At 43.7% G+C, this 24,999-nt stretch overlaps 1 protein-coding gene across 3 annotated transcripts in view; it reads right to left on the bottom strand.

The window, feature by feature from the left end:
* Nucleotides 1–24,999, bottom strand: part of GDPD4 (glycerophosphodiester phosphodiesterase domain containing 4) — an 80,889-nt gene that overhangs the window by 12,634 nt on the left and 43,256 nt on the right. For all 3 annotated transcript variants that reach the window (XM_032771528.1, XM_032771527.2, XM_032771531.2), the window contains 8 exons: nucleotides 24,049–24,142; nucleotides 14,681–14,740; nucleotides 12,708–12,806; nucleotides 10,481–10,574; nucleotides 5,665–5,810; nucleotides 4,107–4,189; nucleotides 2,049–2,199; nucleotides 397–618 (listed from right to left, as the gene is read on the bottom strand). In XM_032771528.1, coding sequence (XP_032627419.1) covers nucleotides 397–618; nucleotides 2,049–2,199; nucleotides 4,107–4,189; nucleotides 5,665–5,810; nucleotides 10,481–10,574; nucleotides 12,708–12,806; nucleotides 14,681–14,740; nucleotides 24,049–24,142 — 949 coding nt within the window. The remainder of the gene's footprint in view (nucleotides 1–396; nucleotides 619–2,048; nucleotides 2,200–4,106; nucleotides 4,190–5,664; nucleotides 5,811–10,480; nucleotides 10,575–12,707; nucleotides 12,807–14,680; nucleotides 14,741–24,048; nucleotides 24,143–24,999) is intronic.

Below are 24,999 nucleotides of genomic sequence, written 5' to 3'. Positions count from 1 at the left end.
ACTGAGCCTTTTACTGAGGGATCTCAAAGCAACTGGCAACCATTCATTCCGACTCAACACTTATCTTAAATCGTATAGCTAGCATGGGGCTCGACTGCAGTACCCTACTCACACCTTCCCCTACGAGCAATCTCATTAAAATCAGGGGGATGATTTGAGATGGAACTATCCAGCATGGGGAAGGGTGTTACAATATGGCCTTGGGGAAATGCACTTTTATAATTGTGCTGGTCTGGTCCCTGAGTCAACTAGCCACCAGGGGGTGAATAAAATGTAATGAGCTAAGTCTTTCGTTGGTGAAGTCAGTGGAATGATGCTGATTTATGAGGATCTGGCCCAAAACCTCGATTCTAAAAACCACAACAAAGAGGAGAGGGCGGAGTGACAGCACCATACCAGATGAGGGTTAATCCCTGAGTCACGGATCACTTCCAGTGTTATATTGATCCAGGTGTTCCTGTAAGGATGTTTCTCTGGAGGGCGGTAGAGATCAAATATCACAAGTTTATTCGCACTGTCTGCAAGTCTCAAGAAATGACTTAGCTTGTAAATTGACTGATTCATTGCCAGTTTTTGATCTGCACTTGACAGAGAGCCCATGCATGAAAATGGTGTGTCCTAAAAATAAATGAATACACAAGGAAATAAATAACAGTCAGGCTGAGTTAGCTGCATACAAACAGTTCCTGTTTCTCTAAGGGAGAACTAGGCTAACATCGGCACTCAGTGGGATAAAAGAGTTCATTTTTCTTTGTTCCTCCTCTAGTTTTCATCTCCTATATGTCGCTGGTATAAATATATGAGTCTCCGTCTTCTCTCCCTTAACCCATAATTACATTTTAACCCCAGTTCTTTGACTCTGTATATCAGTCTTGCAGCCACATTAAAAAAAGCAGGACTGGGTTTATCATAAACAGATAGCTAAGGGTTAATGTCTCTTTCACCTGGAAAGGGTTAACAAACAACACCTGACCAGAGGACCAATCAGGAAACAAGATACTTTCAAATCTCAAGGGAGGGAAGCCTTTGTTTGTGGGGGGTTTGGGTTTGGTTTTGTTCTCTCTGGGTCCTGCACAGAACTAGAGGTGCAACCAGGTTTCTGCAATCTCCCTGCTACAGTCTCTTATCTATTCAGAATAGTGAGTAAGTAAAAAGGCGGTTATAGTCTTTTTATTTGTTTTTTTCTTTATGTGCAAATGTGTAGTTTGCTGGAAATATTTTAAATTGTATTTTTCCTGGATAAGGCTGTTTATCCATTTGTTATAAGCTAAAAGACCCTGTAATATTTCATCTTGATTACAGAGACAATTTTTATGTTTTTTCTTTCTTTTTATTAAAAGTTTGCTTTTCAAGACCTGTTTGATTTTTTTCCTAGTTAAGGCTCAAGGGGATTGAGTCTGTACTCACCAGGGAATTGGTGGGGGAGAAGGGGGAATTCCTCTGTGTGTTAGATTCAAGGGGTTTGAATTACAGTATTTTCCAGGGTAACCTAGGAGGGAAATGGTTTATTCCCCTTTGTTGTGAGACTCAAGGAATCTGAGTCTTGGGGTCCCCAAGGAAGGTTTTTGGGGGACAGAGTGTACCAGACACTGGAATTTCTGGTTGGTGGCAGCACTACAGGAACTAAGCTGGTAATTAAGCTTAGAGGATTCATGCTAATATCTCATTTTCTGGACGCTAAGGTTCAGATTTGGGAAAGAATACTATGACAGGGTTTGAGAAGGGATTAATTCTGCGGCTGCACTAAGGAGTAAATCATCAGGACATAAAAAGTGGGTGGACAGTCTCCCCTCTCCTGCCCCCTAAGGGTTGTGTCTATGCCTTGCATGAATAGCTTAGATCTTCTTTCCTCCATCCCTGCTATGCAATTGCTAAGCCTGATAAAGAACCACAGTTACATAAACTAGTAAACAAAAATACACTTCTGTGTTGCTGCTTTCTGTTTAATTATTGGGACTGATCCCAAGACTCCCACTGAGTTTGGATCAGGACCATAGCACATATCCCTTGAAGCAGGCACTTTAAGAAAGACCTCTGAACAGTCTTACCTTGAGGAACCACTTTCCTGCATTCAGCTGTTCTAGGGCATCCCAGGAAAACAATGCAGCGTTCTGAGTGGAGTTACTGGGAAAGACCTCCCGGATGTTTGTTGTCCTCTGTAAGTTGCTGTCGTGCATCAGGAAGGGGATCCCATCATAGCTACGATAAAAGGAGAGGGTTCTTCATAACACAGACAACATTCAAAACATGAGCACAGTACAGGAAGGCCAAAATTATATGTAGGGCCCTGTCAAATTCACAGCCATGAAAAACACATCATGGACCATGAAATCTGGTCTTTTGTGTGCTTTTACCCTATACTATGCAGATTTCACAGGGGAGACGGTGTCTCTCAGATTGCAGGTCCTGACCCAAAAGGGAGTGCAGGGGGATTGCAAGGTTATTTTAGACGCATTACAGTATTGCCACCCTACCTTCTGCCCTGCCTTTAGAGCTGGGCGGCTGGAGAGTAGCGGATGGTGGCGGGGCACCTAGCTCTGAAGGCAGCACGGCTGCCAACAGCAGTGCAGAAGTAAGGGTAGCAGTACCACAACTGCCCCATAAAATAACCTTGCAACTCCCTCTGCACACAATTCCTTTTTGGATCAGGACCCCTACAATTACAATATAGTGAAATTTCAGATTTAAATAGCTGAAATCATGAAATGTACGATTTTTAAAAGGCTTTGCATGTTCAATTGACCAAAATGGACTGAGAATTTGGTAGAGCCCTAATTATACATGAAGGACATCCTCTGGAAAATGACATCTAGGGTAGAACGCATTAGCCCATTGGCAGTCGCATGGGCCAGGACACTAGACTACACTATGTCTACACTGCAATCAGGTGAGAATGCAGCATGTGTAGACATACCCAAGCTAGCTTTGATCTGGTTAGGTGAACCAACAACAGCAGTGAAGCCACAGCAGCATGGGCTACACAAGCTTGTGAGGGACCCTGGGTAAATACTTGTGTGGCTAACCCATGCAGCTGCTCCTACTGCCATGGCTTCAATACTATTGTTATTCAAACTAGCTAGATTAAAGCAAGCTCAGGTAGTGCTAGATGTTTCAGCGATACCTCTGATTGCAGTGTAGACATACCCTGGGAGTCAGGAAACCTGGGTTCTGTTCCCAGCTCTGCCACTCACCTGCAGTGTGACCTTGGAGAGGTCACATCTCCCTATGCCTCAGTTTTCCCATCTATAAAATGGAAATAATGATTCTTAGATCTGACATCTCAAGAAGAAATACAGCAAAGACCATGTGCCAGGTTCTGCTCTAGCTCCCATCTGCATAATTCTGGAGTAGTGCTGTCAACTTCAGTGGCTGAATGTTGGATTTACAGTGGTGTAAGTGAGAGCTGAATTTTACCCTTTTCAAAGCCCTGACTCAGCTAAGCACTCGGGCATGTGCTTCAGTGCTTTGCTGATTTGGGGGCCTATATTCGTACCTTCCACAGTGCTACATAAACACCAAAAGCCGATCACCCTACCCAACAGTATAAGGGCAATGATTCCAACTCGGAATGGGATATCAAGATCCTTGCAGTAACCAATACAATGCTCTCGCATGCCTTTATAATTGAAAGCAACTTAGCTGTGCTCTCTGCACCTCATCCGAATCTCACTGAGATTTGTAAGATCATTAGGTTAGAGATACGTCTTCTATGTGTTTTCTGTAATGTGTCGAACATGCTCAGATGCACGATAAAGTAATTATTCCTTATACTCCTCTGTCTGTCTGCATCTGGTGTCTTATGCTTAGATTGTAAGCTCTTTAGGGCAGGGACCATCTCTTTGTTCTGTATTTTTGCACAGTGCCTATCACAATGGGCTTCTGGTCCATGACAAGGGCTCTTAGGCACTACATAATACAAATAATAAATCAATATCAGAGTCACAGTGTGACAGTGGCGACAGGCCTGACATGCAGTTGTGTCAAACGCTAGTTGACAAAGGATTGGATGTAGCCTATCAGGTGTTGATTGCCCATATCTGTGTCATATCAAAATGAAATCTTAGCCAGAGGAAGTTTCACACTGAGACACGGTGCTTCCCCCTTACCTAATTGTGACATCTGTCTCAAGACCATCCCCACCGTGTTCAATGGTCTTCTGAAATGACATCTCCGTGTTTTCTGGAGCCAGCTAGGAAAATGACATAAAGGAATGCTGGTTTCGACAAGCACCAGATGACTCCCAAGGATACTTTCAGTTTCTTGGTAACCACCCCTGCAGCCCTGCCCCCCTGGGATAGCCAGTAAAGGTCACTTTGTGCAACAGCTGAAAATCTGTTTTACTTACTTCATGTCTTTAGGACCCATCAGGACTCTAGGAGCATCCAGCAACATTTACAAATCTCCTGGAGGGCAGGGCAAGCCCCAAACCATCAAGCTCTTCAGTCAGTCGATAACAGAGTAAGAGGCTTTGTTCACATTACATTCCTCCTTAAATCAGTACATTCGAGGCAGAGTTTGACTGCACCTCTAACCCTTCCTCTTTCTCTGTTGCTGTTGACAGTATCCCCACTTTTCCCACTATATAGACTTGTAGCCTAGGGGTCAACTTTGGCTATTTCATCACAAATCCAGGCTCTCACCAAATCATGGTGCTTCTTTTAAATGCCTTCCTTCCTCTCAGCTCCAACCACCCTCTAGTCTGCCCTCTAGTTATCTCAAGCCTTGACTACCATAACCTGCACCTCCCTGGCCTACCACTTAGCCACCCAAATCATCTTCACACCACATCTCTGCCTTCCTCCACCTACTTCACTGGCTTCTTAAATTCTTCCCAGGGGCGGCTCCAGCCACCAGCACACCAAGCGCTTGCTTGGGGCAGTAAGCCACTGGGGGAGCTCTGCCAGTCACCGCGAGGGCAGCAGGCAGGCTGCCTTCGGCAGCTTGCCTGTGGAGGGTCTGCTGGTCCCGCGGCTTCGACGGACCTCCCGCAGGCATGCCCGCAGCCTGCCTGCCGTGCTTGGGGTGGCAAAATGCCTAGAGCCACCCCTGATTCTTCCACACAAGTTTTAAGCTTCTCATCATCACCTTAAATGGTCTTCCATGGAAGTTAAGTCCTTTAATGGCTATTAGCCAGGATGGGTAAGGAATGGTGTCCCTATACTGTTTGTCAGAGGGTAGAGATGAATGGCAGGGAAGAGATCACTTGATTAATACCTGTTAGGTTTACTCCCTCTGGGGCACCTGGTATTGGCCACTATCAGTAGACAGGATACTGGGCCAGATGGACCTTTGGTCTGACCCAGCACAGCTGTTCTTATATTCTTACATTCTTATGTTCCAGCTTCTGCCTCGTTCTCGTGCTGTGAACTATCCAGGGATAGTACTTTGCCCAAAAGTCACTCTGAACTGTTCCCCTTGTCTCCTTCGCTCACTTCCACACTACCCACAATGCCTGTGTTCTTTGACCTGAATCATCAGAAAGCTCTGGCACACTGATAGTGCTTGGTAATGAAATCATGAGGACTTTTTCTGCATGCAAATCCAAAACAAAATAGAGTCCCTTTAGGCCCTCAGAGGCTGACTGCATAGCTCTTGGCGTGAGGGTGGGGAATCTGCAATACAGGTCATGAAAGAATGATACCAAACATCTTCTCCCAGACCTACCATTGGTGCTCCTCTGTGTCCAATGAGGGCTGGTTTGGGGCCCAGAGTCCCCATCTCTCTGATGCAGGGGGAGTACATCCCCAGAGGTATCAAGAAAAGAACGACAAGGATAGCCAGGTATGGACCAATAATTATTGCCTGAATCACTGAAAGAATGCAGAAGAGGAAGGCTAAAGTTAATTAATTTGATAACGTATGAGTTTGCCCCAGGGCTTGACTTGTATCAGAGCTGTTTGCCTCTTGGGCCAAGTCTGGTGTCCTGAATCACTAAATCCTTCCCATCAGTCAATCCCCTTTTCTGTACCCCATGCATCTCTCCAAACTATGCCCTGTGCCAATCTGTCTAGTGGTCAGAGCAGATAACTGGGATCCAGCACTGCTGGGCCATATTTTTGGTTTGTCTCCTAACTTCCTGTGGCACCTTCAGGAAGTCACAGTCACTATTTGTAAACATGGATGTAATAAGATTTACTCAGCTTCACAGGAAAGAGCCTGAGAAGGTCAATGCTGTTTGCAATAAAGGTGAAATATTACTGATTGTTAGATGGATGATATGGTAAGAGGCATTTAAAAGTTTCATTTACACTCAAAAGCAGGATGATGCAGCGAGGAGCTTTCTCTGCACCACTCTCTTTGTGCATCCTAGAGGGCTAATCACATCCCTTTTAATTCAGCTCCTTAACAATGGTTTTCCACAGCAGGAGTCATTTTTACCTAGGTAGATTGGCCTGCTATGGATCTCAGCTCCATGGTTTTCCTCAGACTGTGTCGTTCAGAAGTCTGCCTATCCATATATCTAGATGTGACCCATCACCATGGCACCTGAGCACCTCAGTGTGCAACTATTTGGGGATTTTCATTAAAGATAAGAAAATAGCACCTCTGAGAAGTTATTGCCTAGGAGCCATGCTTTCCGTTAGGTACAGTTCCTTGGAGAGCATCCCATTCCCCACCCCAGGCATGCTGTCACAGTGAGACCACTTTGGACGTACCCTGTGGGGATTCCCCAAAGGCACCATACTGACTGAAATCCCTATAGTGCAGTGGAAGCTACATTCAAGCCAACCGTGTCTGTGTTCCACATTGTCAAGGTTCCTTCCCCACTCTGAACTCTAGAGTACAAATGTAGGGACCTGCACGAGAACCTCTAAGCTTAATTACCAGCTTAGATCTGGTTTTACTGCAACCACTCAAATCGTTTAAGAGTTATTTGGGAAATTCTGTCTACCTTCCCCCCAGATTATCTCCCTTTCAGTAGCCTTGAGAGACTTCTCCACCAAGTTCCTGGTGAACACAGATCCAAACCCCTGGATCTTAAAACAAGGAGAAATTAACCATTTCACCTCTTTTCCCCCCACCAATTCCAGGTGAGTGCAGATCCAACCCCCTTGGATCTTAAAACAAGGAAAAATCAATCAGGTTCTTAAAAAAGAAGGCTTTTAATTAAAGAAAGAAAGGTAAAAATCATCTCTGTAAAATCAGGATGGAAAATAACTTTACAGGGTAATCAGATTCTAAGAGCCCAGAGGAACCCCCTCTAGCCTTAAGTTCAAAGTTACAGCAAACAGAGGTAAATCGTCTTAGCAAAAAGGAATATTTACACATTGAGAAAACAAAGATAAAACTAACACGTCTTGCCTGGCTGTTACTTAAAAGTTTGAAATATAAGAGACTGGTTCAGAAAGATTTGGAGAGCCTGGATTGATGTCTGGTCCCTCTTAGTCCCAAGAGTGAACAACCCCCAAATCAAAGAGCACAAACAAAAGACTTCCCCCCACCAAGATTTGAAAGTATCTTGTCCCCTTACTGGTCCCTTGGGTCAGATGTCAGCCAGGTTATCTGAGCTTCTTAACCCTTTACAGGTAAAAGGATTTTGGTGTCTCTGGCCAGGAGGGATTTTATAATATAGTACACAGGAGGGCTGTTCCCTTCCCTTTATAGTTATGACACATATGGTCTCCCATCAGCTGAGGTTCTTATTGCAGAGAAGTGGTGTCGGGAGAGGTGAACCAGGAGTTTGCACATACTGTATGAGTACAGCATTTTAGATACAAATTAACATCTACTCTAAGGGTGGGTGTCAAACTGAATAGCACGGGTGAGTGCTGCAAAGATCAGGGGCTCCAGTGTGAATGTTCAACATCTGCATTTGCTTTGGATACTGTCGCTGAGTAATGCTCACAACATCCCTGGCAAGGAGGCAAATGAGTGTAACCATTTTGCAGGAGAGGAAGGTAAGTCAGAGAGAGAGAGAGAGAGTTTGCCAGGGCCAGGATTTATATTCAGGAGTTATTGACACCTGGGCCTGCCCTTACACTCCTAGACAACACTTCTCTGAGCTGCACATCAGTCCTTGGAACATTCCAATAGAGGGGGGGAAAGTCTCCTCACTAGCGCATCGAGCTTCCCTGCCATACTAAGGACAACACCAGGGACTACAGTCACTTGCTCCATCTCAGGTGGGTTCTTCCAAAAGCCTCTTCTATAATGTGGAGTGACTGGACAGGCTTTCAGAAGAACCCACTTGAGACAGGATTGCAAGCAAGAGCCAGACACAGAAGAGGATTGGCAGCCTTTCCCACCAGGCTTACAGTTCTAGCCCGCTTTCCGGACATGTCTGAGAACATCAGGGCTTGTGCTAAACCCACTCAGGCATGAAAGATTTGCAAAACAAAGGGGCAATTATGACCTTAATGCTTGTCACAGTGCAGAAAGCCATGGCAGAGAGAGAAAGCATTGTTGCTGCGAGATTTAAAATTCAAAGATGCAATTATTCCTTTGTTGTTGGTTAAGGAGGGCATGGGGAGTTGCAAATATTACAGCATCCTAAGTATTAGACACAGGGGACAGTCTGGATGCCCTAATTTCTAACAGAGCAGTTTGTTTTCTTATGATGTCAGCCACAGTATTTCTTATGTAAGGAGCAAGGTTCTCCTCAGGCCCCAAGATACAGCGAGGCTGTTATTTTCTGAGAGTCTGTCATGTATTCAGGGCCGTCCGTCCAAGCTAGAGACACAGCTCAGCCTCCAAGGAATCGATCCTCTGGAGACAATACAGATCGGACATGCTGGACACCCCTCGCTCAAATCTGTGGAATTTCTAACAGGCTTTGAGGAAGAAGCATGTTTTACGGTGCTGCTGTTCGTGTGTCCCTGAAGAAGAACGGATGAGGGGGAGAAATGGACTACCTGAGCCGCCACATCTGGCACTAGAGCTGCCATGAATGTCGTTTTTCAGGGCAACCACACATGTATTCCCCCTCCATAGTCCACCAACGGGACCCACTTTTAGTCTCCTGACTCCTCAGCCATCACTTCTTTTGGGTGGAGACCTCTCTCTTGACCAAGGTTTCCAGGCTGCACAGTTACCTCCCTATAGTGTGATATTCTCAGCAAGCCAGATTGCCTAAACAGGCCAACGTCTGCATTTTGCTTTCTCTCCAGAGGCTATGAACAGCTGTAATTGCCAGCACGTTACCACGCAGCTCTTTATAAGCAAGCACATTTATTCTTAAGGTGAAAGCATTGCAGAGAAAACATTAAAAACAATACAAGAACCCAACGTGCATGCTAATAAGCTTAGCAGAGATCACCCCAACCCCAACCCCAGCCATGGGCTCTGGCAGGAGTCAGTCCTTCAAACCCCACAAAGGATTTTTTGTAAGGTTTCGAGTTGATAACAGCCTTAGCTCAGAAGTATCACCCCAGTGAATAATTCAGTCTTTCCTTTATAAAGCATGGGCCTTTGATGTTGGCCTCAAGTAATAGGTGATCAGCAGACAATGGCTCACTCCTCAGGGCACAGTTTCAAAAGGAAGGGGGAGCGCTTCCTAACAAGAGGTGGGGAATTTGCGTTCACCTCCTCCTAGGTATTCCCCAGGAAAAACCACTTAACCCATTTTGTTCCAAAGGTCCAGTCTTGTCTGGACTATCCAGTACAGTTGTTTGAACCCCCAGGTCTCACATCTGACACAGCTCCCTCTCAAGAAGTTACATACAATCCTGGCCCACAATAATCCATAATCCATTCGTTATGTGCAATGGACACCAAAGATACTTAAACTCAGTTCAGTAAGGTCTCCCTAGGATATCCCTGGAGAAGGGGAGAGGTGGGCTGCCTGAGCTGCCATACCTGGCACTAGTGCTGCCATGAACTCGACCCTGACCACTGCCTAAGGAAGCCTCCAGAAGACACATCTCAGCAAGCATAGATGGGGCAGGAGATGACCTGTGTCTCATTCCCCGCTGCTATTGCATATTTGTACATAGTTGCAACAAGGGGCTCCTATAACAGTCCCTCCCATTAAGCCCTGGTACAGCTATCCCCCCCACCCCACGAAGTGCAGGGCCACAGTAAAATTAGTGGGGCTCTGATTGGTCCAGATGGCTCAGTGTCTTAGGCTATTTAGAAACTCCATGTAGCAAGCATGTAGGTGTCGGCAGAAAGGACGGGTGAGGAGCTGGGGCTCCTTGTCATTCATTTTCTCCCTCAGACAAAAGTTCTTTGCCATAACCTCAAGCAAGGAAGGGAGGAAGCATCACTGAGTAAACAAGCATTGGTGCATTAAGTGTTCTAGCTGGAAGGGTCCACCCCTTGATACTGAGTGTATGGACAGACTGATGTAAGAGCTGTGGGCACTCTGAAAATCAGGCTGTTTTAAGGTGTCTCAAGGCACACAAAAATTGAGGCACACAAAATTGTTACCTATTTTTGAAAGTCTTGGCCTATATCCCCATCCCTCTCATTTGCACAAAGCAGAGCACAGAGGTTCAAGGTGGAGGCTGCACATGTAGAGCACAAAGCAGAGCTACTGTACCTTTTTTATTCGTTCGGAAGGCATGCAAAGCCACTGGCCAAGACAGAAGGACCATGGCTGCTATTGCACCTATGTGGAGATAGGGAGCTGTGACCTGGAAGGGAGACAAGAGGATTTCTGTGAAAAGCCAACTTATGGAAACAAACAGCTCTCCCAATGCTGACATAGTCGAGCTAGTGCACCACACATAAGGGATACTGCTAGAGGTACAGGCAGTTTCCCCCCAATCTTACACTTGGCTTGGGCCCTTTGAGAACTTTGTGGCAGGTCAGCTGAAGTATACTGAAGTGATCCTCAAGAGTCCATCAAGCCTGCTCCTGAGTCAGCCAAAGAAGATGCAGGATAGCAATGTAAGGCACTCCTTCCCCCTGGGGGCTGAGTGCACCATCCTGAACTCAACGTCTTCTCTCAGTCTTGGTTCTTACATGGCCCCTCATCACCGTAGTACTTGAGTGTCTTCCACCAGGCAGTCAGGCCATTCCAGCTAGAGTCAGTTTCAACACTACATTATGAGAATCACCAGTTATGCAGATCAGACCACTATTAAACATGAATGGTAATGTTTAGTATCCAACTGTACTATCATACTAGCTAGTATAACTGCAGCATCTGATTACTCCAATATGCATCTAATCCTTTTTCCAGTCTCGTGAGACTCCTCTATTAGCCTCACTAATATTCTGCAACAGCCAGTTCCACAAATGAATAATGTACTTCATAAGCAATGTTTACTCTTACTTATTTAAACAAAGCACTTGATCTCAGGCTAAAGGGTTTAGATCCATTGTATTTAGAGCTAATTGTATTTCTATTTGTTTGTTTCAGCTTCAAATTTGTAACCTTGGGAATATTCTTCATGCTTTACTAACATCAAATAACTGATTTATCAGGTTATTATTTTTAAAGGACAGCCCTAGCAATTGTAATTGATTTCTTTGACTATAAAGGTTAAACAAGCACTGAAAAGCTCAGATGTTTCTCTGAATTTATCATAAATGTGCAAAAGCGGGATGGAAATCTGAAAGAAATATGCTGGTTTTTGGCCCAATGGGAAATATTGGGCAAGATTTTCCATTGAGTTGTATGCTGGTATGACTCCATTAAAGTCAAGGGAGTCACTCCAGCAAAAAACTAGAGTAAAAGACAATCTGACCCACACTGAAACCTGAAATTACCAAGGTACATAGTAGGGAAAAAACATTATCTAAATGTAACATGGTTGTACTTTGCATCCACAGAAGCACCAATGCAGTCCTAGCCATTTTGCCAGCCATAGTAGAAAATGTTTTTAACATCTTCCTCATGCCCAGAAGCCAAGTAAAACAAATAACAAAACCAAAAAAAAGAAGAAGAAAAACTCAGTCAGCCAATCAGTTGAGGAGAGAGGAAGAGAAAGGCCAGCCAAAAATCCCTGGCAGCACAGCGGTGTGGTGGCGTTCCCTGGAAGTTGGCACCCATGGTGATGGCCCTGCTTGCTTGCCCTAAAACTGGCCATCTGCATCCCTCTACTGGCTAATCCGTATACAAAATAACAGCCTACTATGGATGAAAGCTAAAGGAGTTTCTCCTTCAGCTGAAGTGGTAGAGGTGTCTCCAGTGCTAGTTTCAAACTCTCCTGACAGATTGTGGAAGGAATCCTTGCATAAACATTGACAAAAACTTTTTAATAACATTTGAGTTCAAGTTTGATTCCAGAAATAGGTAACAGCGGATGCTGGCTCATTTTTTCTAAACAAGTTTAATCCAATCCTATTTCTGACCTCAAGGACATTTGATGGAAGATATCTTCTAGAGCTGGCTCGTAAATGCTATTTTCCTATCACAGGAAATTTTGACTTTTCAGAATTAGTTTCTATTCCAGATCAGAACAGAAAGTGGAAATAAAAAATATCACACAACAAAAAATTCTAAAAGTTTTGAATTGTAAACAATTTTTTAAAATATTTTTGATCGAAACAATTCAGCATTTCAAAATGAAAAATGGAGTTTCTGATTGACATTCTGAAATTAAACAAAATTTTTCATCCCCATTTCCCTGAATCAGAATTTTTTTTAAAAAAAAGTAGTCAAAATTTTTATTTTGATGACACCGCATCCCTGCCAGAAAAATTGTATGTGAAAAAAATTCAGCTGTTTCCATATTTTCCATCTATTTCCAGTCAAGGCTTTTGTTAACAAGTTGTCTTTTTTTTCTTTTTTTTTTAATGTAGAGCTTCCATGCTCTTACCTGAAATGACAAGAGGACAGTTTTCCATCGAACTCTCCACAGTTTAGAAAATACACTTATGGCAGCTATGGAGAAGCCCAATACCAAAAAAGTTCCAATCTGCAGAGACAAATAGGATATTGTCTGGCTTCAGAATTAGTGTATGACAATTGCAATTCATATTGTTTAGTATATGACCCTTAGCTACTCTTGCATGTGGGTTATAAAGATGACTTGGATTCCACAGATACAGAGTATTTTCCATGTGGCAGTAATCTTTATGAGCTTGATCATCTGAACTGACCTAGTTGAATTAGGTTAGGTTTACACTACATTGTAAATATGGCCTCAGACTCAGGTTTGAACCCAAATGGACCCCAACCATTCACACACAAATCTTTCTGACTCAGGTCAGCCAGCACTCAGGACCCAGGTCCTAATACCCAGCTGGGAGAGGAAGGGTCCAAATCTGAGTCCTTCTGCGCCTGGGATCCAAGCCCTGTCATTTTTCAGTGTAGACACAGCTCAAGCAGCAGAGTCAGAAGGTCGGTATTGTGCAGTATGGACGTTAGCATGGCCTCAGACCCCCAAGTCCAGCAATCATAAACCCAGGTTTACAATGCAGTGTGGACGCTCAAGCATAGCTTGGAAACACCAAGTTCACAGACCTGGGTTTACAATTCAGTGTAGACATACTCTTAGAGGCAAAGAGACCTCTAAGGAGAAACACTGAGTGACAGATCTGTCGTCTCTTTGGTCAGGGATGCTACCCCATGTTCTGGGTGTGCCTAAGCCTCTGACTGCCAGATGCTGGGACTGGATGGTAGGGGATGGATCAATTGATATTTGGCCTGTTCTGTTCATTCGTTCTGAAGCACCTGGCATTGCCTATTGTGGAAGACAGAATACTGGGCTAGATGGACCTAAGGTATGTCAGTGCTGCAATGTAAATGCAGGCTTCGGACTCAAGCTCAAGTCTAACCCCCTTTCTGTATACACACCAATCACAGTAACCCAGAGTTTGGACCCAAGGTCCCAGGACTCCACAGGGGTGGAGGGTCCAAGCCTGACTCAAACTGGTAGCCAGGGTTCAAGCCCTATTGCTTTGCAGCCTAGACGCAGCCCCACTGGGAGTTTGCTCTGGGAATTTGCCAAAAGTATCCCATAATCCCATGGGGCAACTTTCTTTGTTCTCCAGACAGTCAAGTTTGGTGGATAGTCAAGTTTTCCCATGCTGTACTATAAAGAAAGCCACATTTGGGGATGGCACTAGGAAGTCTGGGATATGGGTGATTGGACTTGGGCCTGCATAATGTGTACATGCTGGAACCCCAGGCTGGAACCCAGGGTTCAACAATTCCTTACCTGGAGTTACAAATAAGTGTAGATTCTCAAGCCCTAGGTTAACAAACCCAGGGTCAGCTAACCCCAGTTCTACTAACTCTGGTCTTACATTCCAGTATAGACATGCCTGCTATTAGCTGACTCAAGGCATCACAATGTCATAAACTCAAATTATGAGGGATTGCTAATATCATCTCTAATCCATCCTGATTTTTTTCTGTCTTTGGGTGATTTTACCAGTGAATTTTTAGGGTTGGATTGGCTGATTTGGAGAATTACATTCTCTGTCTACGCAGCAGCAGATACAAAAATGATCAGTAGCATTACATACTTCCTCATGCTGCTCCCCACCACATGTACTCCTAAATCAGTTGGATGTAAGAGCACTAATTCTCACTTTCTGTCTGTAGAGATGTCAGCCATTTTGTTTACAGAGTCACTGCAGCCAGTTACAAGGGAGATGTATACATTGTGCTCTCTCCTGAAGCCTTTCCTTTTGTTTTTGTTGTTTAAATTCCTTAACCTTGAAGAGAATAGTCATGTTAGACTGAAAATGTGTTTTGGTCTTTGGGTAGGGAACTATCCTATCATTAACCTTAATTGTTGTAAAGTGTGGATACAAAGTTGCTGGAATGACTCAAATATCCCACCTTGTGACTCCAGTGCAGATACAACTGCTGACTTTCTGATAGCAAACACACTGCTAGAACCTGGGAAATCAAATGGAAAACCATCACATTTTAACATGGTTAAACACTGCCCAGTTACTTCAGTCCTCAGGATCACAGATCTGCAAAGGCAGATGGAGAATTATATTGCATAGAAAAGTCACTTTGAATGAAAATTCCCAAATCTGATATTGCACAAGGAGGAACCATCTATGTGCTATACCAACAGTATTAAGAATTAAGGCTAACAGGAATGGAACTATTCTTTCCCCTTCTACCGAATTTAGAGGTCCTATGTCCTATTGCTTAACCCCAAGGTGGTTAGAGGCACGTTATCCATGCAGTAGATTTGACTGGATACAATCAGTTTCCAGTGGGAAGAAATTTAAACAATACGTTATTGTGATGGGATTGGGTGAAACCTGTTTGAAACTGGTGAGCATGACAACAGCTGCCCTTCATGCAGGGTAAAGGTAAAAAGCAATTACGTTCCTTTATGCAATAGAGAGCTGAAAGAATAGGAGCTACCACCCAAAACACGGGCTGGCTGGTCAGGAATCTGAGCTGTATGTGTGTGTGTATGTGCAGGGCCATCCTTAGGCATAAGCAAAATAGGCAGCTGCGTAGGGCACCTGAAAATTTGGGGCACCACTGGGTCCACTCTCTTGTTTTCCTATCCCTGTTCTGACCCTTCCTGCAGGCTCCCACAGATGGCTGCTCTAGCCTGGTGAGTCTACCTTTGGAGGAAATCTGGTAGTTAAAAGTGAAAAAACCTCCAGCCTGCCAGACCTATTAGCACAACATTGAAACTGTTAAAAAGACATTCAAGGGGTAATAAAGCCATTTAAAAGGCATTTGCCAACCCCAAGATATATACTGACAGGTTTCAGAATGGTAGTCCTGTTAGTCTGTATCAGCAAAAACGAGGAAAAGTCCTTGTGGCACCTCAGAGACTAACAAATTATTTGGGCATAAGCTTTTGTGAGCTAGAACCCATTTCATCAGATGTCCACGAAAGCTTATGCCCAAATAAATTTTTATACTGTCAATTTCTGACTTTACTGACAAAAACAGTTGTGCATTAATGTAATATTTACACAGAACATGTCAGTCTACAGGACCTTAGTTTAAAATTTGCTTTAAAAATATTTCATTAGTGAGCTGGTGAAGATTATAAAATCACATTTCTAAAAAATGCTTGCATAGAGTTTTAGATGCACAATCATCTTTAGCCTTAAATGCGTGGATCTTCAGACATACAGTTTTTTAAATAAATCCTTCAAAAGACCTCCCTTATCTAAAATACACATTTTAATTACTATAGTTAAAAAAAAAGTGCTTCCAAGTCTTCCTGTCCTTTCTGTCCATCCCTTCACCACCTCTCCCCCCACTCCCCACTGAAGAGAGCCCTTAAAGGGACAACAGTCCTTCCCTTCCAGATAGCTGGACAAAGAGTTTCCCTTTCTTTACTTCTGACTATCCGATGAACTAGTTTTAAAAGAACCCTCCAGCAAAATCAGTACCTTAGTAAGACACAAAATCCTTGTTATACCTAAAATCTTTGGAAACATATTTTTTTAAAGTTGGTGAAATTTCATAACCATGTCTCTTGTTATAGAGATCACACAATGTAAATTACTGTTCCCTTTTTCTAAAAGCAATGAACATTGTTATGAACACACTAAACCTCTCTGATTAATTTAAAATAATGTCTTTGTTTCAGTGAGTTAAATATGTAGTAATCTGGAATGCTGGCTTAAGGTTTGAGTACATTTAAAATATAAATTCAGCTTAGAAATACTGATTAAGAAAATGTAAAACAGAGAAGAGCTGCATCATGTATTCCATTATATGTAATGTTGTATTCAGCAGGACAGCTGACTCACCCTTACTACGAAGTTTTTGCAAATAAATCTCTGACAAACTTCAGGGCATATCAAAAAACCTGTGACTGACATTTTTTATTCCCAAATTTTAGTGCTTTTAATTAGGTACTTTCTTCATGTCCATTCTGCATGAGGGAGAGGGTATGGGAGTCTCTGCGGGGAACTGTGACTCTCCACCACCATGAGGCAGGCCGGGCATCTCATTATCCTTTGCTGTCTCGTCCCTCCTCCCCCTCCCCCACCAGGCTGTGAGCTTGGGCTGCCATCCGGCATAGGGGCACCAGTTTAATAATACTGCTTAGGGCCCCATAAATCCTAAGGATGGCCCTGTGTATGTGTGTGTGTGTGTGAGAGAGAAAGAGAGAGAGAGAGAGAGAGGGAAAAGCAGGAACACCATAGCAGCACACATAGAAGATTGCAAGGAAGCAACAGACACAACCAAAGGCACTTTTGTGGGAAAAAGCTCAGAGCTTTTGGGCAGAGTGAAGGCTGGAAAGGGGCTTGAAATTGTGAGCAAAGAACAGTCTCCTGTTGAGAATTACTGCGTTCAGGGAAAGAGGACTTTGTGTACATTCTTTGTAACAACACAGGATTACATCAAAGAAATACCTAACATCTATTTTTCCTCCTAGTGGAAACAAACCCCAAGGCCACAAATAGTGGTTTACCACTTGGGTCAAAAACGGGGAGCAACATTCTGCCACACAAATGAGTAACATCTTATCAGAAAGCAGGCACCTCTAGCAGCATGATAGAAACCCAAGGAAAGAATATGTTCTGATGTGAAACATCCGTATTGGCTAGTCTAAAACCAGTTAAAAACATTTGACTGTGGCCCATAATGCCAGCGCAATATTTTCCCTTTATTATAGGATAGATCCCAAACGTGAAAGATTCTATGCAGGTCTTTTAAGTGGTGGAGCACAGAACTCACAGCCCAGCAGGCGAGGAAACCAGGATGCTTTTATGCCACCTTTCACCCCCCTAGGAATAATTTAGGGTGAATGGGGGGCAGTCTTAAGTTATGGCAGTCTCAAGCTGCTTAAAGACACCCCCTTTTATCCCTGTGCACTTCCCCCTGAACCAGACTTTGTGAGGGAATGTGCATAATACATCCATAAGCTGTCCTATCCAGGCCCTAGGCCAACAGGAATTCTGTGCTAGCTGGATGCACAGCTTTTATGTCAGGACCACGTGGGGGCTGCCCCACACCTACTATCAGAAGATAGTGCAGGTCACTTGGGATCCAATGAAAAACATTCCCAGGGTGGAATTTCAGTGGGACGTAGGTGCCTAAATACTCTTGTGAATCCCACCCTCAGTGTTTCCAGGATGAAGCTGCTTGGAAATCAATGCTATTTAGCCAAAGGAGGGATTTTAAATGCACGTGCAATCAGAAAGAGGAGCAAGAGAATATAGTAAATACACATCAGAGTCTCAAGCGCTCGTTGAAATGGGAGCCTCTTTGAATCAAACTGTGCACTCAATCCGTAAAGACTGTTACTGTAGTTCACAGGGAATCAAATTACTGCAAAGTAATTTCATCCAGCCCAGGGTAGATGAGTCATTCTAAAAACAAGGCTCTAGTGTCCTCTAAGCAGGGCTACAAATATGTGGGCATTGCCTGAAATATACCCAGACATTCATAGTCCTTAAGTAGATTCAAATATCCATTGACCTGCCTCCCTGTGATGTAATTTCTTCACATACCACCCCCAAGAAGGAGTACAAGTACACCATAAGAATGGCCATACTGGGTCAGACCAAAGGTCCATCTAGCCCAGTATCCTGTCTTCCGACAGTGGCCAATGCCAGGTGCCCCAGAGGAAATGAATAGAACAGGTAATCATCAGGTGATCCATCCCCTGTCACCCATTCTCAGCTTCTGGAAAACAGAGACTAAGGACACCATCCCTGCCCATCCTGGCTAATAGCCATTGATGGACCTATCCTCCATGAATTTATCTAATTCTTTTTTGAACTCTGTTATAGCCTTGGCCTTCACAGCATCCTCTGGCTTGGAGTTCCATAGATTGACTGTGCGTTGTGTGAAAAAAATGCTTCCTTTTGTTTGTTTAAAACCCTGCTTCCTATTCATTTCATTTGGTGACCCCTAGTTCTTGTGTTATGAGAAGGAGTAAATAACACTTCCTTATTCACTTTCTCCACATCAGTCATGATTTTACAGACCTCTATCATATCCCCCCCACAGTCATCTCCTTTCCAAGCTGAAAAGTCTCAGTCTTATGAATGGAGAGCAGTCTTATAAATATGTTGAATAGGACTGGTCCCAGTGGTGACCCCTGGGGGGACACCACGATTAAATACCTCTCTCCATTCTGAAAACTGTCCATTTATTCCTACCCTTTGTTTCCTATCTTTTAAGCAGTTACCAAACCATGAGAGGACCTTCCCTCTTATCCCATGACAGCTTAGGAACGCCATCATATGCAAGCATATTTTTATCACTAATATCTGTAGTCATACATGTAAAGATAAAGATACATCAGAATTCATGCTTCAGGGCCTAAGCTGATCTCCTTTGGGAGACAGGAAGAAACTCTTCCTATTTTACAGTTGGACTATGAATGAACTATGTTCACTGGGAGAGGCAGGTGAGCGATGAACCAAAGGGCTGAAGTGATCAGGCATATCCCTAACCTTAACCCTAAACTATTGAGTTTCCAGTGCTCTGACGTAGTTAGCGTGCATTTCCTTCGCCCATTCTGTGTGGCAGAATGTGTCATCTGTGAAGTCTCATCCCCCTCCTCCATCAAATTGCTCCCCCAAATCCACCCATTGGGTGCTCTCTAATGTCCACACTGGCTGGAGCTTGTGTGTTTCATGTATTGCACATATATCTGTGTGGTGCGACTGCGAAGTCTTTGGGGCTGCGTCAGGTCTTCTGCTATCAATATACCAGCAGGTATATTTCTATGGTACCGGGTATATCTACAGTGCTATGTTAATAGAATAAATTATACATTATAATGAATAAAAGCACCCTGTAACAGAAGTGGAGTGTTCAGTACCAGGAACGATAAGTACAAGCAAAACATCACACCTTATACCATGATAACCACCCCATCTTCAGACCAGCCATTCACAGGACCTCTTACCAACCCACACGGCATATTCCTAATCCTGATTTATGTGCAACCTCATTGCAGTAGATGAAGATGCACAGGAAGGACCAGTCCCAATCTCTCTAATCAAGGCCAGTTTCAGCCTTTAAACTAAACTTTGATCGGATTTATACCCCAGTAGCTTTTTGGGATTATTTGAGATGTAAATCAGGGTAGATTAGAAAGCACTGAGCCAAATTCAGCTCTGATGTAAATGGTTGCTGCTCCTCTGATGTCTGATTGTCTATTTCAGTCAGCGGAGAAGCAACAGAAGCTTACATGCTGTCTCCTATTGCAACACCAGCTCACTGTCTCCCGATCATAGTCTTATAACAGTATTTTCTTCCCATTATGTCAGTCTGGAGTTGGAATGTACACGGTTCAATATGACCCTAATTAGCCCTAATCTGTCTGACCATAGCTCCCTATTAACCAAAAGTCGGTCATGCTCCCTGGTAGCAAATGTTCACTGTCCTCTGCATACCCACTCATCCAAACCCACAAGCTTCTGGAGATTCCCATTGTCTCAATAACATAGAAGATCCATAAACCTGAGCACTGCTTGAACTCAGTCCACCATTTTAGATGCAGCAGAAGAACCATAAATGTCTCCATGTGATGGTGCCACCAGAGGAGGAAAAATAGCCACACTGTGTTAGCATGTGGTTACATTTCCAAAACCCTTTGGTTGATCAGGTTTGTACTGGATATAGGAAAATATAAGCTGCTCCCTTTAGCACCACTAAGACCTTTTTTCTTCTACCCAAGTCTGGAATTATACTGCAATTAGACCATCTCCATCCAACTTTCAGGGCGGGGCAAGGCGGAGGAGAAAATTGTTCTGGGAAGTGGATGGCAGTTAAATTAATTGATGCTGGATATCTGGAAAAATTACACTGAAGTGGACAGATGGAGAGAATCTTTGCAAAGACAGTAAGTGCTTTGTTGTGTGATGCTTTGCTCAGCTAGAGGGGGCTAGTGGAAAGAAGAAAGTTTGCTGCAGTGATTCAGAATAAGTTAGGAGAAGGCCAGGGTGCTGTGGTAGAGATTAGTCATTAAGGGAGATGACAAAACACTTCCAAACAACCAGTGCAACTAGAGCTGGCTACCAGTCACTACAGAATTGTTTCACTCAAACAAGAGCTTCAGTGTGATCAGTTCTTGGATGGGACAAGCCATCAAGGTAGAACATCAAGGCAGAAACTTTGCTGATCTGTTTCCCTACTGGAATCATGCGCATCACATGCTTGGGACCAAATAGGCAACTTTGTGGCTTTACTTGGAACCTTGGCCAAAAATCCTTCCCTCAGAAATCTCACAGCTTTTTCCATGACAGAGACCATGGAAGTTCAAGTCAGCATAGTTCAAAGTCAAAATAAGACACTTTTCCCCTCCTACCATCAATTGGGGCAATTAACCATTGAAAAAGATTGCCAAGTGAAATGGTAAATCCTCCATCCCTTGGAGTCTTTATGCCATGGCTGGATACCTTTCCTAAGGATATTCTATAGTTCAACCACCAGCGGCTGGGCTAGACACAGGAATCATAGAATACCAGGTTCAGAAGGGACCTCAGAAGGTCATCTAGTCCAACCCCCTTCTCAAAGCAGGACCAATCCCCAGATTGCCACCTCGAGGATTGAAGTCACAACCTTGGATTTAGCTGGCCAATGCTCAAACCACTGAGCTATCCCTCTCCCCATGAAATTCTATAACCAGTGTTATGCAGGTGGTCAAAATAGATGATCATTATGGTCCCTTCTGGCCTTCCCAGCTATGAAATCTATTAGATCTCACTCTTCATTGATCTAGAAAATTACCCATCTAACCAACATAGTCATACTGTGTAGCCAGACCTAAGGCTTTGATACTGCAAGTCAATCTATTCCCAAAACTTGGGAATTCATGTCTCACCTTACAGAGCTGTCACACACTCAGAGATGCTTGTCAGTCAATGAACACAATCAGTGACCTATGCCCTGCAGTGGTTCAGCTGCATTATATTTTGAAGCAGCATGGGTATGGATTTTTTGCCTTGATTACATTCTATGTTCTCATTTCCTTCTTATCCTAATCTTGTTTACTTTGGGGCTTATTGCCTTCTGGCACCCACCACTCCTCCACATAGATGCATGGAGCAATATCACCAAATTAGACACAGTTCTGCAGCAAGTAGGGCAAGTGCCATTAGAAACACTTCAGCTTTGCTACGGCTTCTGTAAAGCAATGCAGTCCCAGACAAACTGGCACCTAGCTAACTGAAGAGACCCCTGTAGCTCCCATCACCACAGTCTTTGATGTATTTATCCCCTATGTGGTAAGGCAGTGCTATTATCCCCATTTTAAAGTGGGGAACTGAGACACAGAAAGACTAAGTGATGTGACCAAGGTTGCACAGGAAGTCTGCAGCAAAGCAGGGAATTGAACCTGGATTTTCTAAACCCCAGGCTAGTACCTTAGCCAGCAGGCCATCTCTCCTCTCGTGTGGTGGGATGTTGTGGGGGGGTGAAGCTCTCACCCACCAATGCCTGTGATGGATCTGTTCTGTAGGCAGCAGACCTTAGGCTCTAGGGTGGGAGGGATAGCTCAGTGGTTTGAGCAATAGCCTGCTAAACCTAGGATTATGAGCTCAATCCTTGAGGGGGCACTTAGGGATCTAAGGCAAAATCAGTACTTGGTCCTGCTAATGAACGCAGGGGGCTGGACTTGATGACCTTTCAGGGTCCCTTCCAGTTCTAGGAGATAGGATATCTCCATTCGTTAATGTGTTACCTGTCACCAGCACCAAAATCACCTTCATGAAGTATTTATATTTGCACCATTGCTAAGCAGGAGAGTGGTTACCATTTTCCATTTATGTTGTGATAGCACCTAAAGGCCACAGGCAAGTAGAGCCCCTAGTGGCTGCCTTTTTTTACTTAAAATGTTAGAATAAAATGTAATAATTTATTTGTACTATAGTAGTGCCCAGAGCCCAGTCGTGAATCAGGACTTCATTGTGCTAGGCTCTGTATAAACACAGAACAAAGTCTGCTCCCTGTCCTGGGGCTGGTCTACACTACGGGGGAAAATTGATCTTAGATACGCAACTTCAGCTACGTGAATAACATAGCTGAAGTCGAAGTATCTAAGATCGAATTACTCACCGTCCTCACAGCACGGGATCGATGTCCACGGCTCCCCCTGTCGATTCCGCAACTCCGTTCGGGTTGGTGGAGTTCCGGAATTGATATAAGGGCATTCGGGGATCGATATATCATGTCTAGATGCGATGTGATATATCGATCCCCAAGCAATCAATTGCTACCCACCAATACGGCGGGTAGTGAAGACATAGCCCTGAACGCTAACAATCTCTGTATGGGAGGAGAGGGATAACAGGTGAATGCAACAAATAGATGAGGACCAGCACAAGGAAATGAAGAGATAAGAATAATGTAGATCATTAGTGGCATAGATGAGACCAAGATGTAAGCTCAGATCTGATCCAGCCCTCTAGAATTTCAAAGTGTGTTTGGGGGGAAGGGGAATTCAGAGTCAAATATCTGAGACTGAACCAGTTTCTTGGGTTTTGGTTCTAGATCCAGAAGGGGGTCATTTTCTGAATCCGTTTTGCTGTTAAAGTTTTTGCTTTGTTTTGTGGGAGCGAGGGGGCAGGGAGAGAAGATGGTAGAAATTTCAGGACAACCACATCTATTCTTGTAACAGTTCCACCACTATGAACAGTGGAAATCAGGCAAGATCAGTGCCTCTTACAATATGTCCATGTACTGTGGGACAAAAATCTCAGGAGATCAGTTAGGTCTCATGAGATTTTTAAATGGTAAGATCCCATGTGGTTTTCGCAGTTGTGGGCAGAATTTTCAGGAGGGCTGTTTGTGAGGGTGTGCACCCATTTTGTTTAAATCTGTAGCAGGAAACCAGGCAGGGGAGGGGCAGGGGATGTTTCTAATTAGAAGGTCCACAGTAAAAGAGTGAGAGAAGCAAAACAGTTTTAGGGATAATAATGCTTTCTGCATTCTAACGAATGCCCTTGTGCAGGGTTAGAAGAAGAAAAGTGACTCTTTCTGTGATGCTTGACTCAGTTTTTAATACTTTTGTGCTGTCAAACCCAAACTTTAGCCGAGAATAAAAGTAGGATGCAAACACCACTTGCTTGGTCTATAACTAGCTGTTAGGTAGGGCGCCCAGATAGCAAGTGTGAAAAATCAGGATGGGGGGCGGTAATAGGAACCTATATAAGAAAAAGCCCCAAATATCGGGACTGTCCCTATAAAATCGGGACATCCGGTCACCCTACTGTCAGGCAACAGCACTGTTTTAAGATAATGTTACTTACCAGTAACAGTGTGATGTAGGTAAACAAGACTGCAGCTAGAATCAGAAGAAGAACAGACCAGAGGAACCAGTGGCCTATGTTTCCATAGTTGTACCTAAAATGCAATAAAATCTTGTAAACTGTCTGCAATTATTAAGAGTTCCATTTAAATAAATGTAAGTAACAAATTGCCTTCCATCCCCCCATTCTCCCCTCCTGAAGGAATACAGCTATGCATTTCCTACTAGGCAGAAACATGTTCATATAATGGAATCCACCTTCATAAAACTGGAGTGATCATAACACAAATGGCAAGGTAGGGATAAAATGTATTTCTGAGCACTGGTCCAAGAGCATCGCTCAGATACGCTTGCTAGTCCTGAGAGTATTGGATTGATCCAACAAAGTGTTTCTAATCCTGACAGGCTGCACAATATTGGAACTTAATGACATCCTTTGGAATAATATCTTGTTTCTCTGCCACATCCGCACCCCTCTTCATCTTGGCGTTACTTAACTAGCCAATCCCTTGCAAACTGCTGGTCTTATGTGTCACTTGGAATTCCTCCTTTTTACCTTTCTATGAAGTCTTGGTTTCTAGCACTAACTTTTTAAGACAAGGCTCAATAACACAATATCAGAATTCAGCTTTCTTTGCAGCTGGTCCATAAACATGGCACTTCTGGCTCGGCTAGGTGGTGCCTTTCCACAATGAACCACTCCATTCCCACTCCCTTAAACAACCAAAAATGCACCAATTTGAGGCTGAGTGGAGAAAGGCACAGGGGTTTTTTATTTACTTTCAGAACTCATAAAGTACCCAGAGACCAAAATGTTGAGCCAAATATGCTGCAAATGCCCAGATTAAGATTAGGAGGCGGTGCTGCACAGTTACTGACCCAAATAAATAACAATGTTACAGTTTTTCCCCCAGTCTTGGAGTTCACTGAACTCTGATTGGTTCTAGGTGTC

Source organism: Chelonoidis abingdonii, chromosome 1 (assembly GCF_003597395.2).
Source record: "Chelonoidis abingdonii isolate Lonesome George chromosome 1, CheloAbing_2.0, whole genome shotgun sequence".
Classification (NCBI taxonomy): Eukaryota; Metazoa; Chordata; order Testudines; family Testudinidae; genus Chelonoidis; species Chelonoidis abingdonii.
This window is presented reverse-complemented; position numbering and strand designations above follow the sequence as displayed.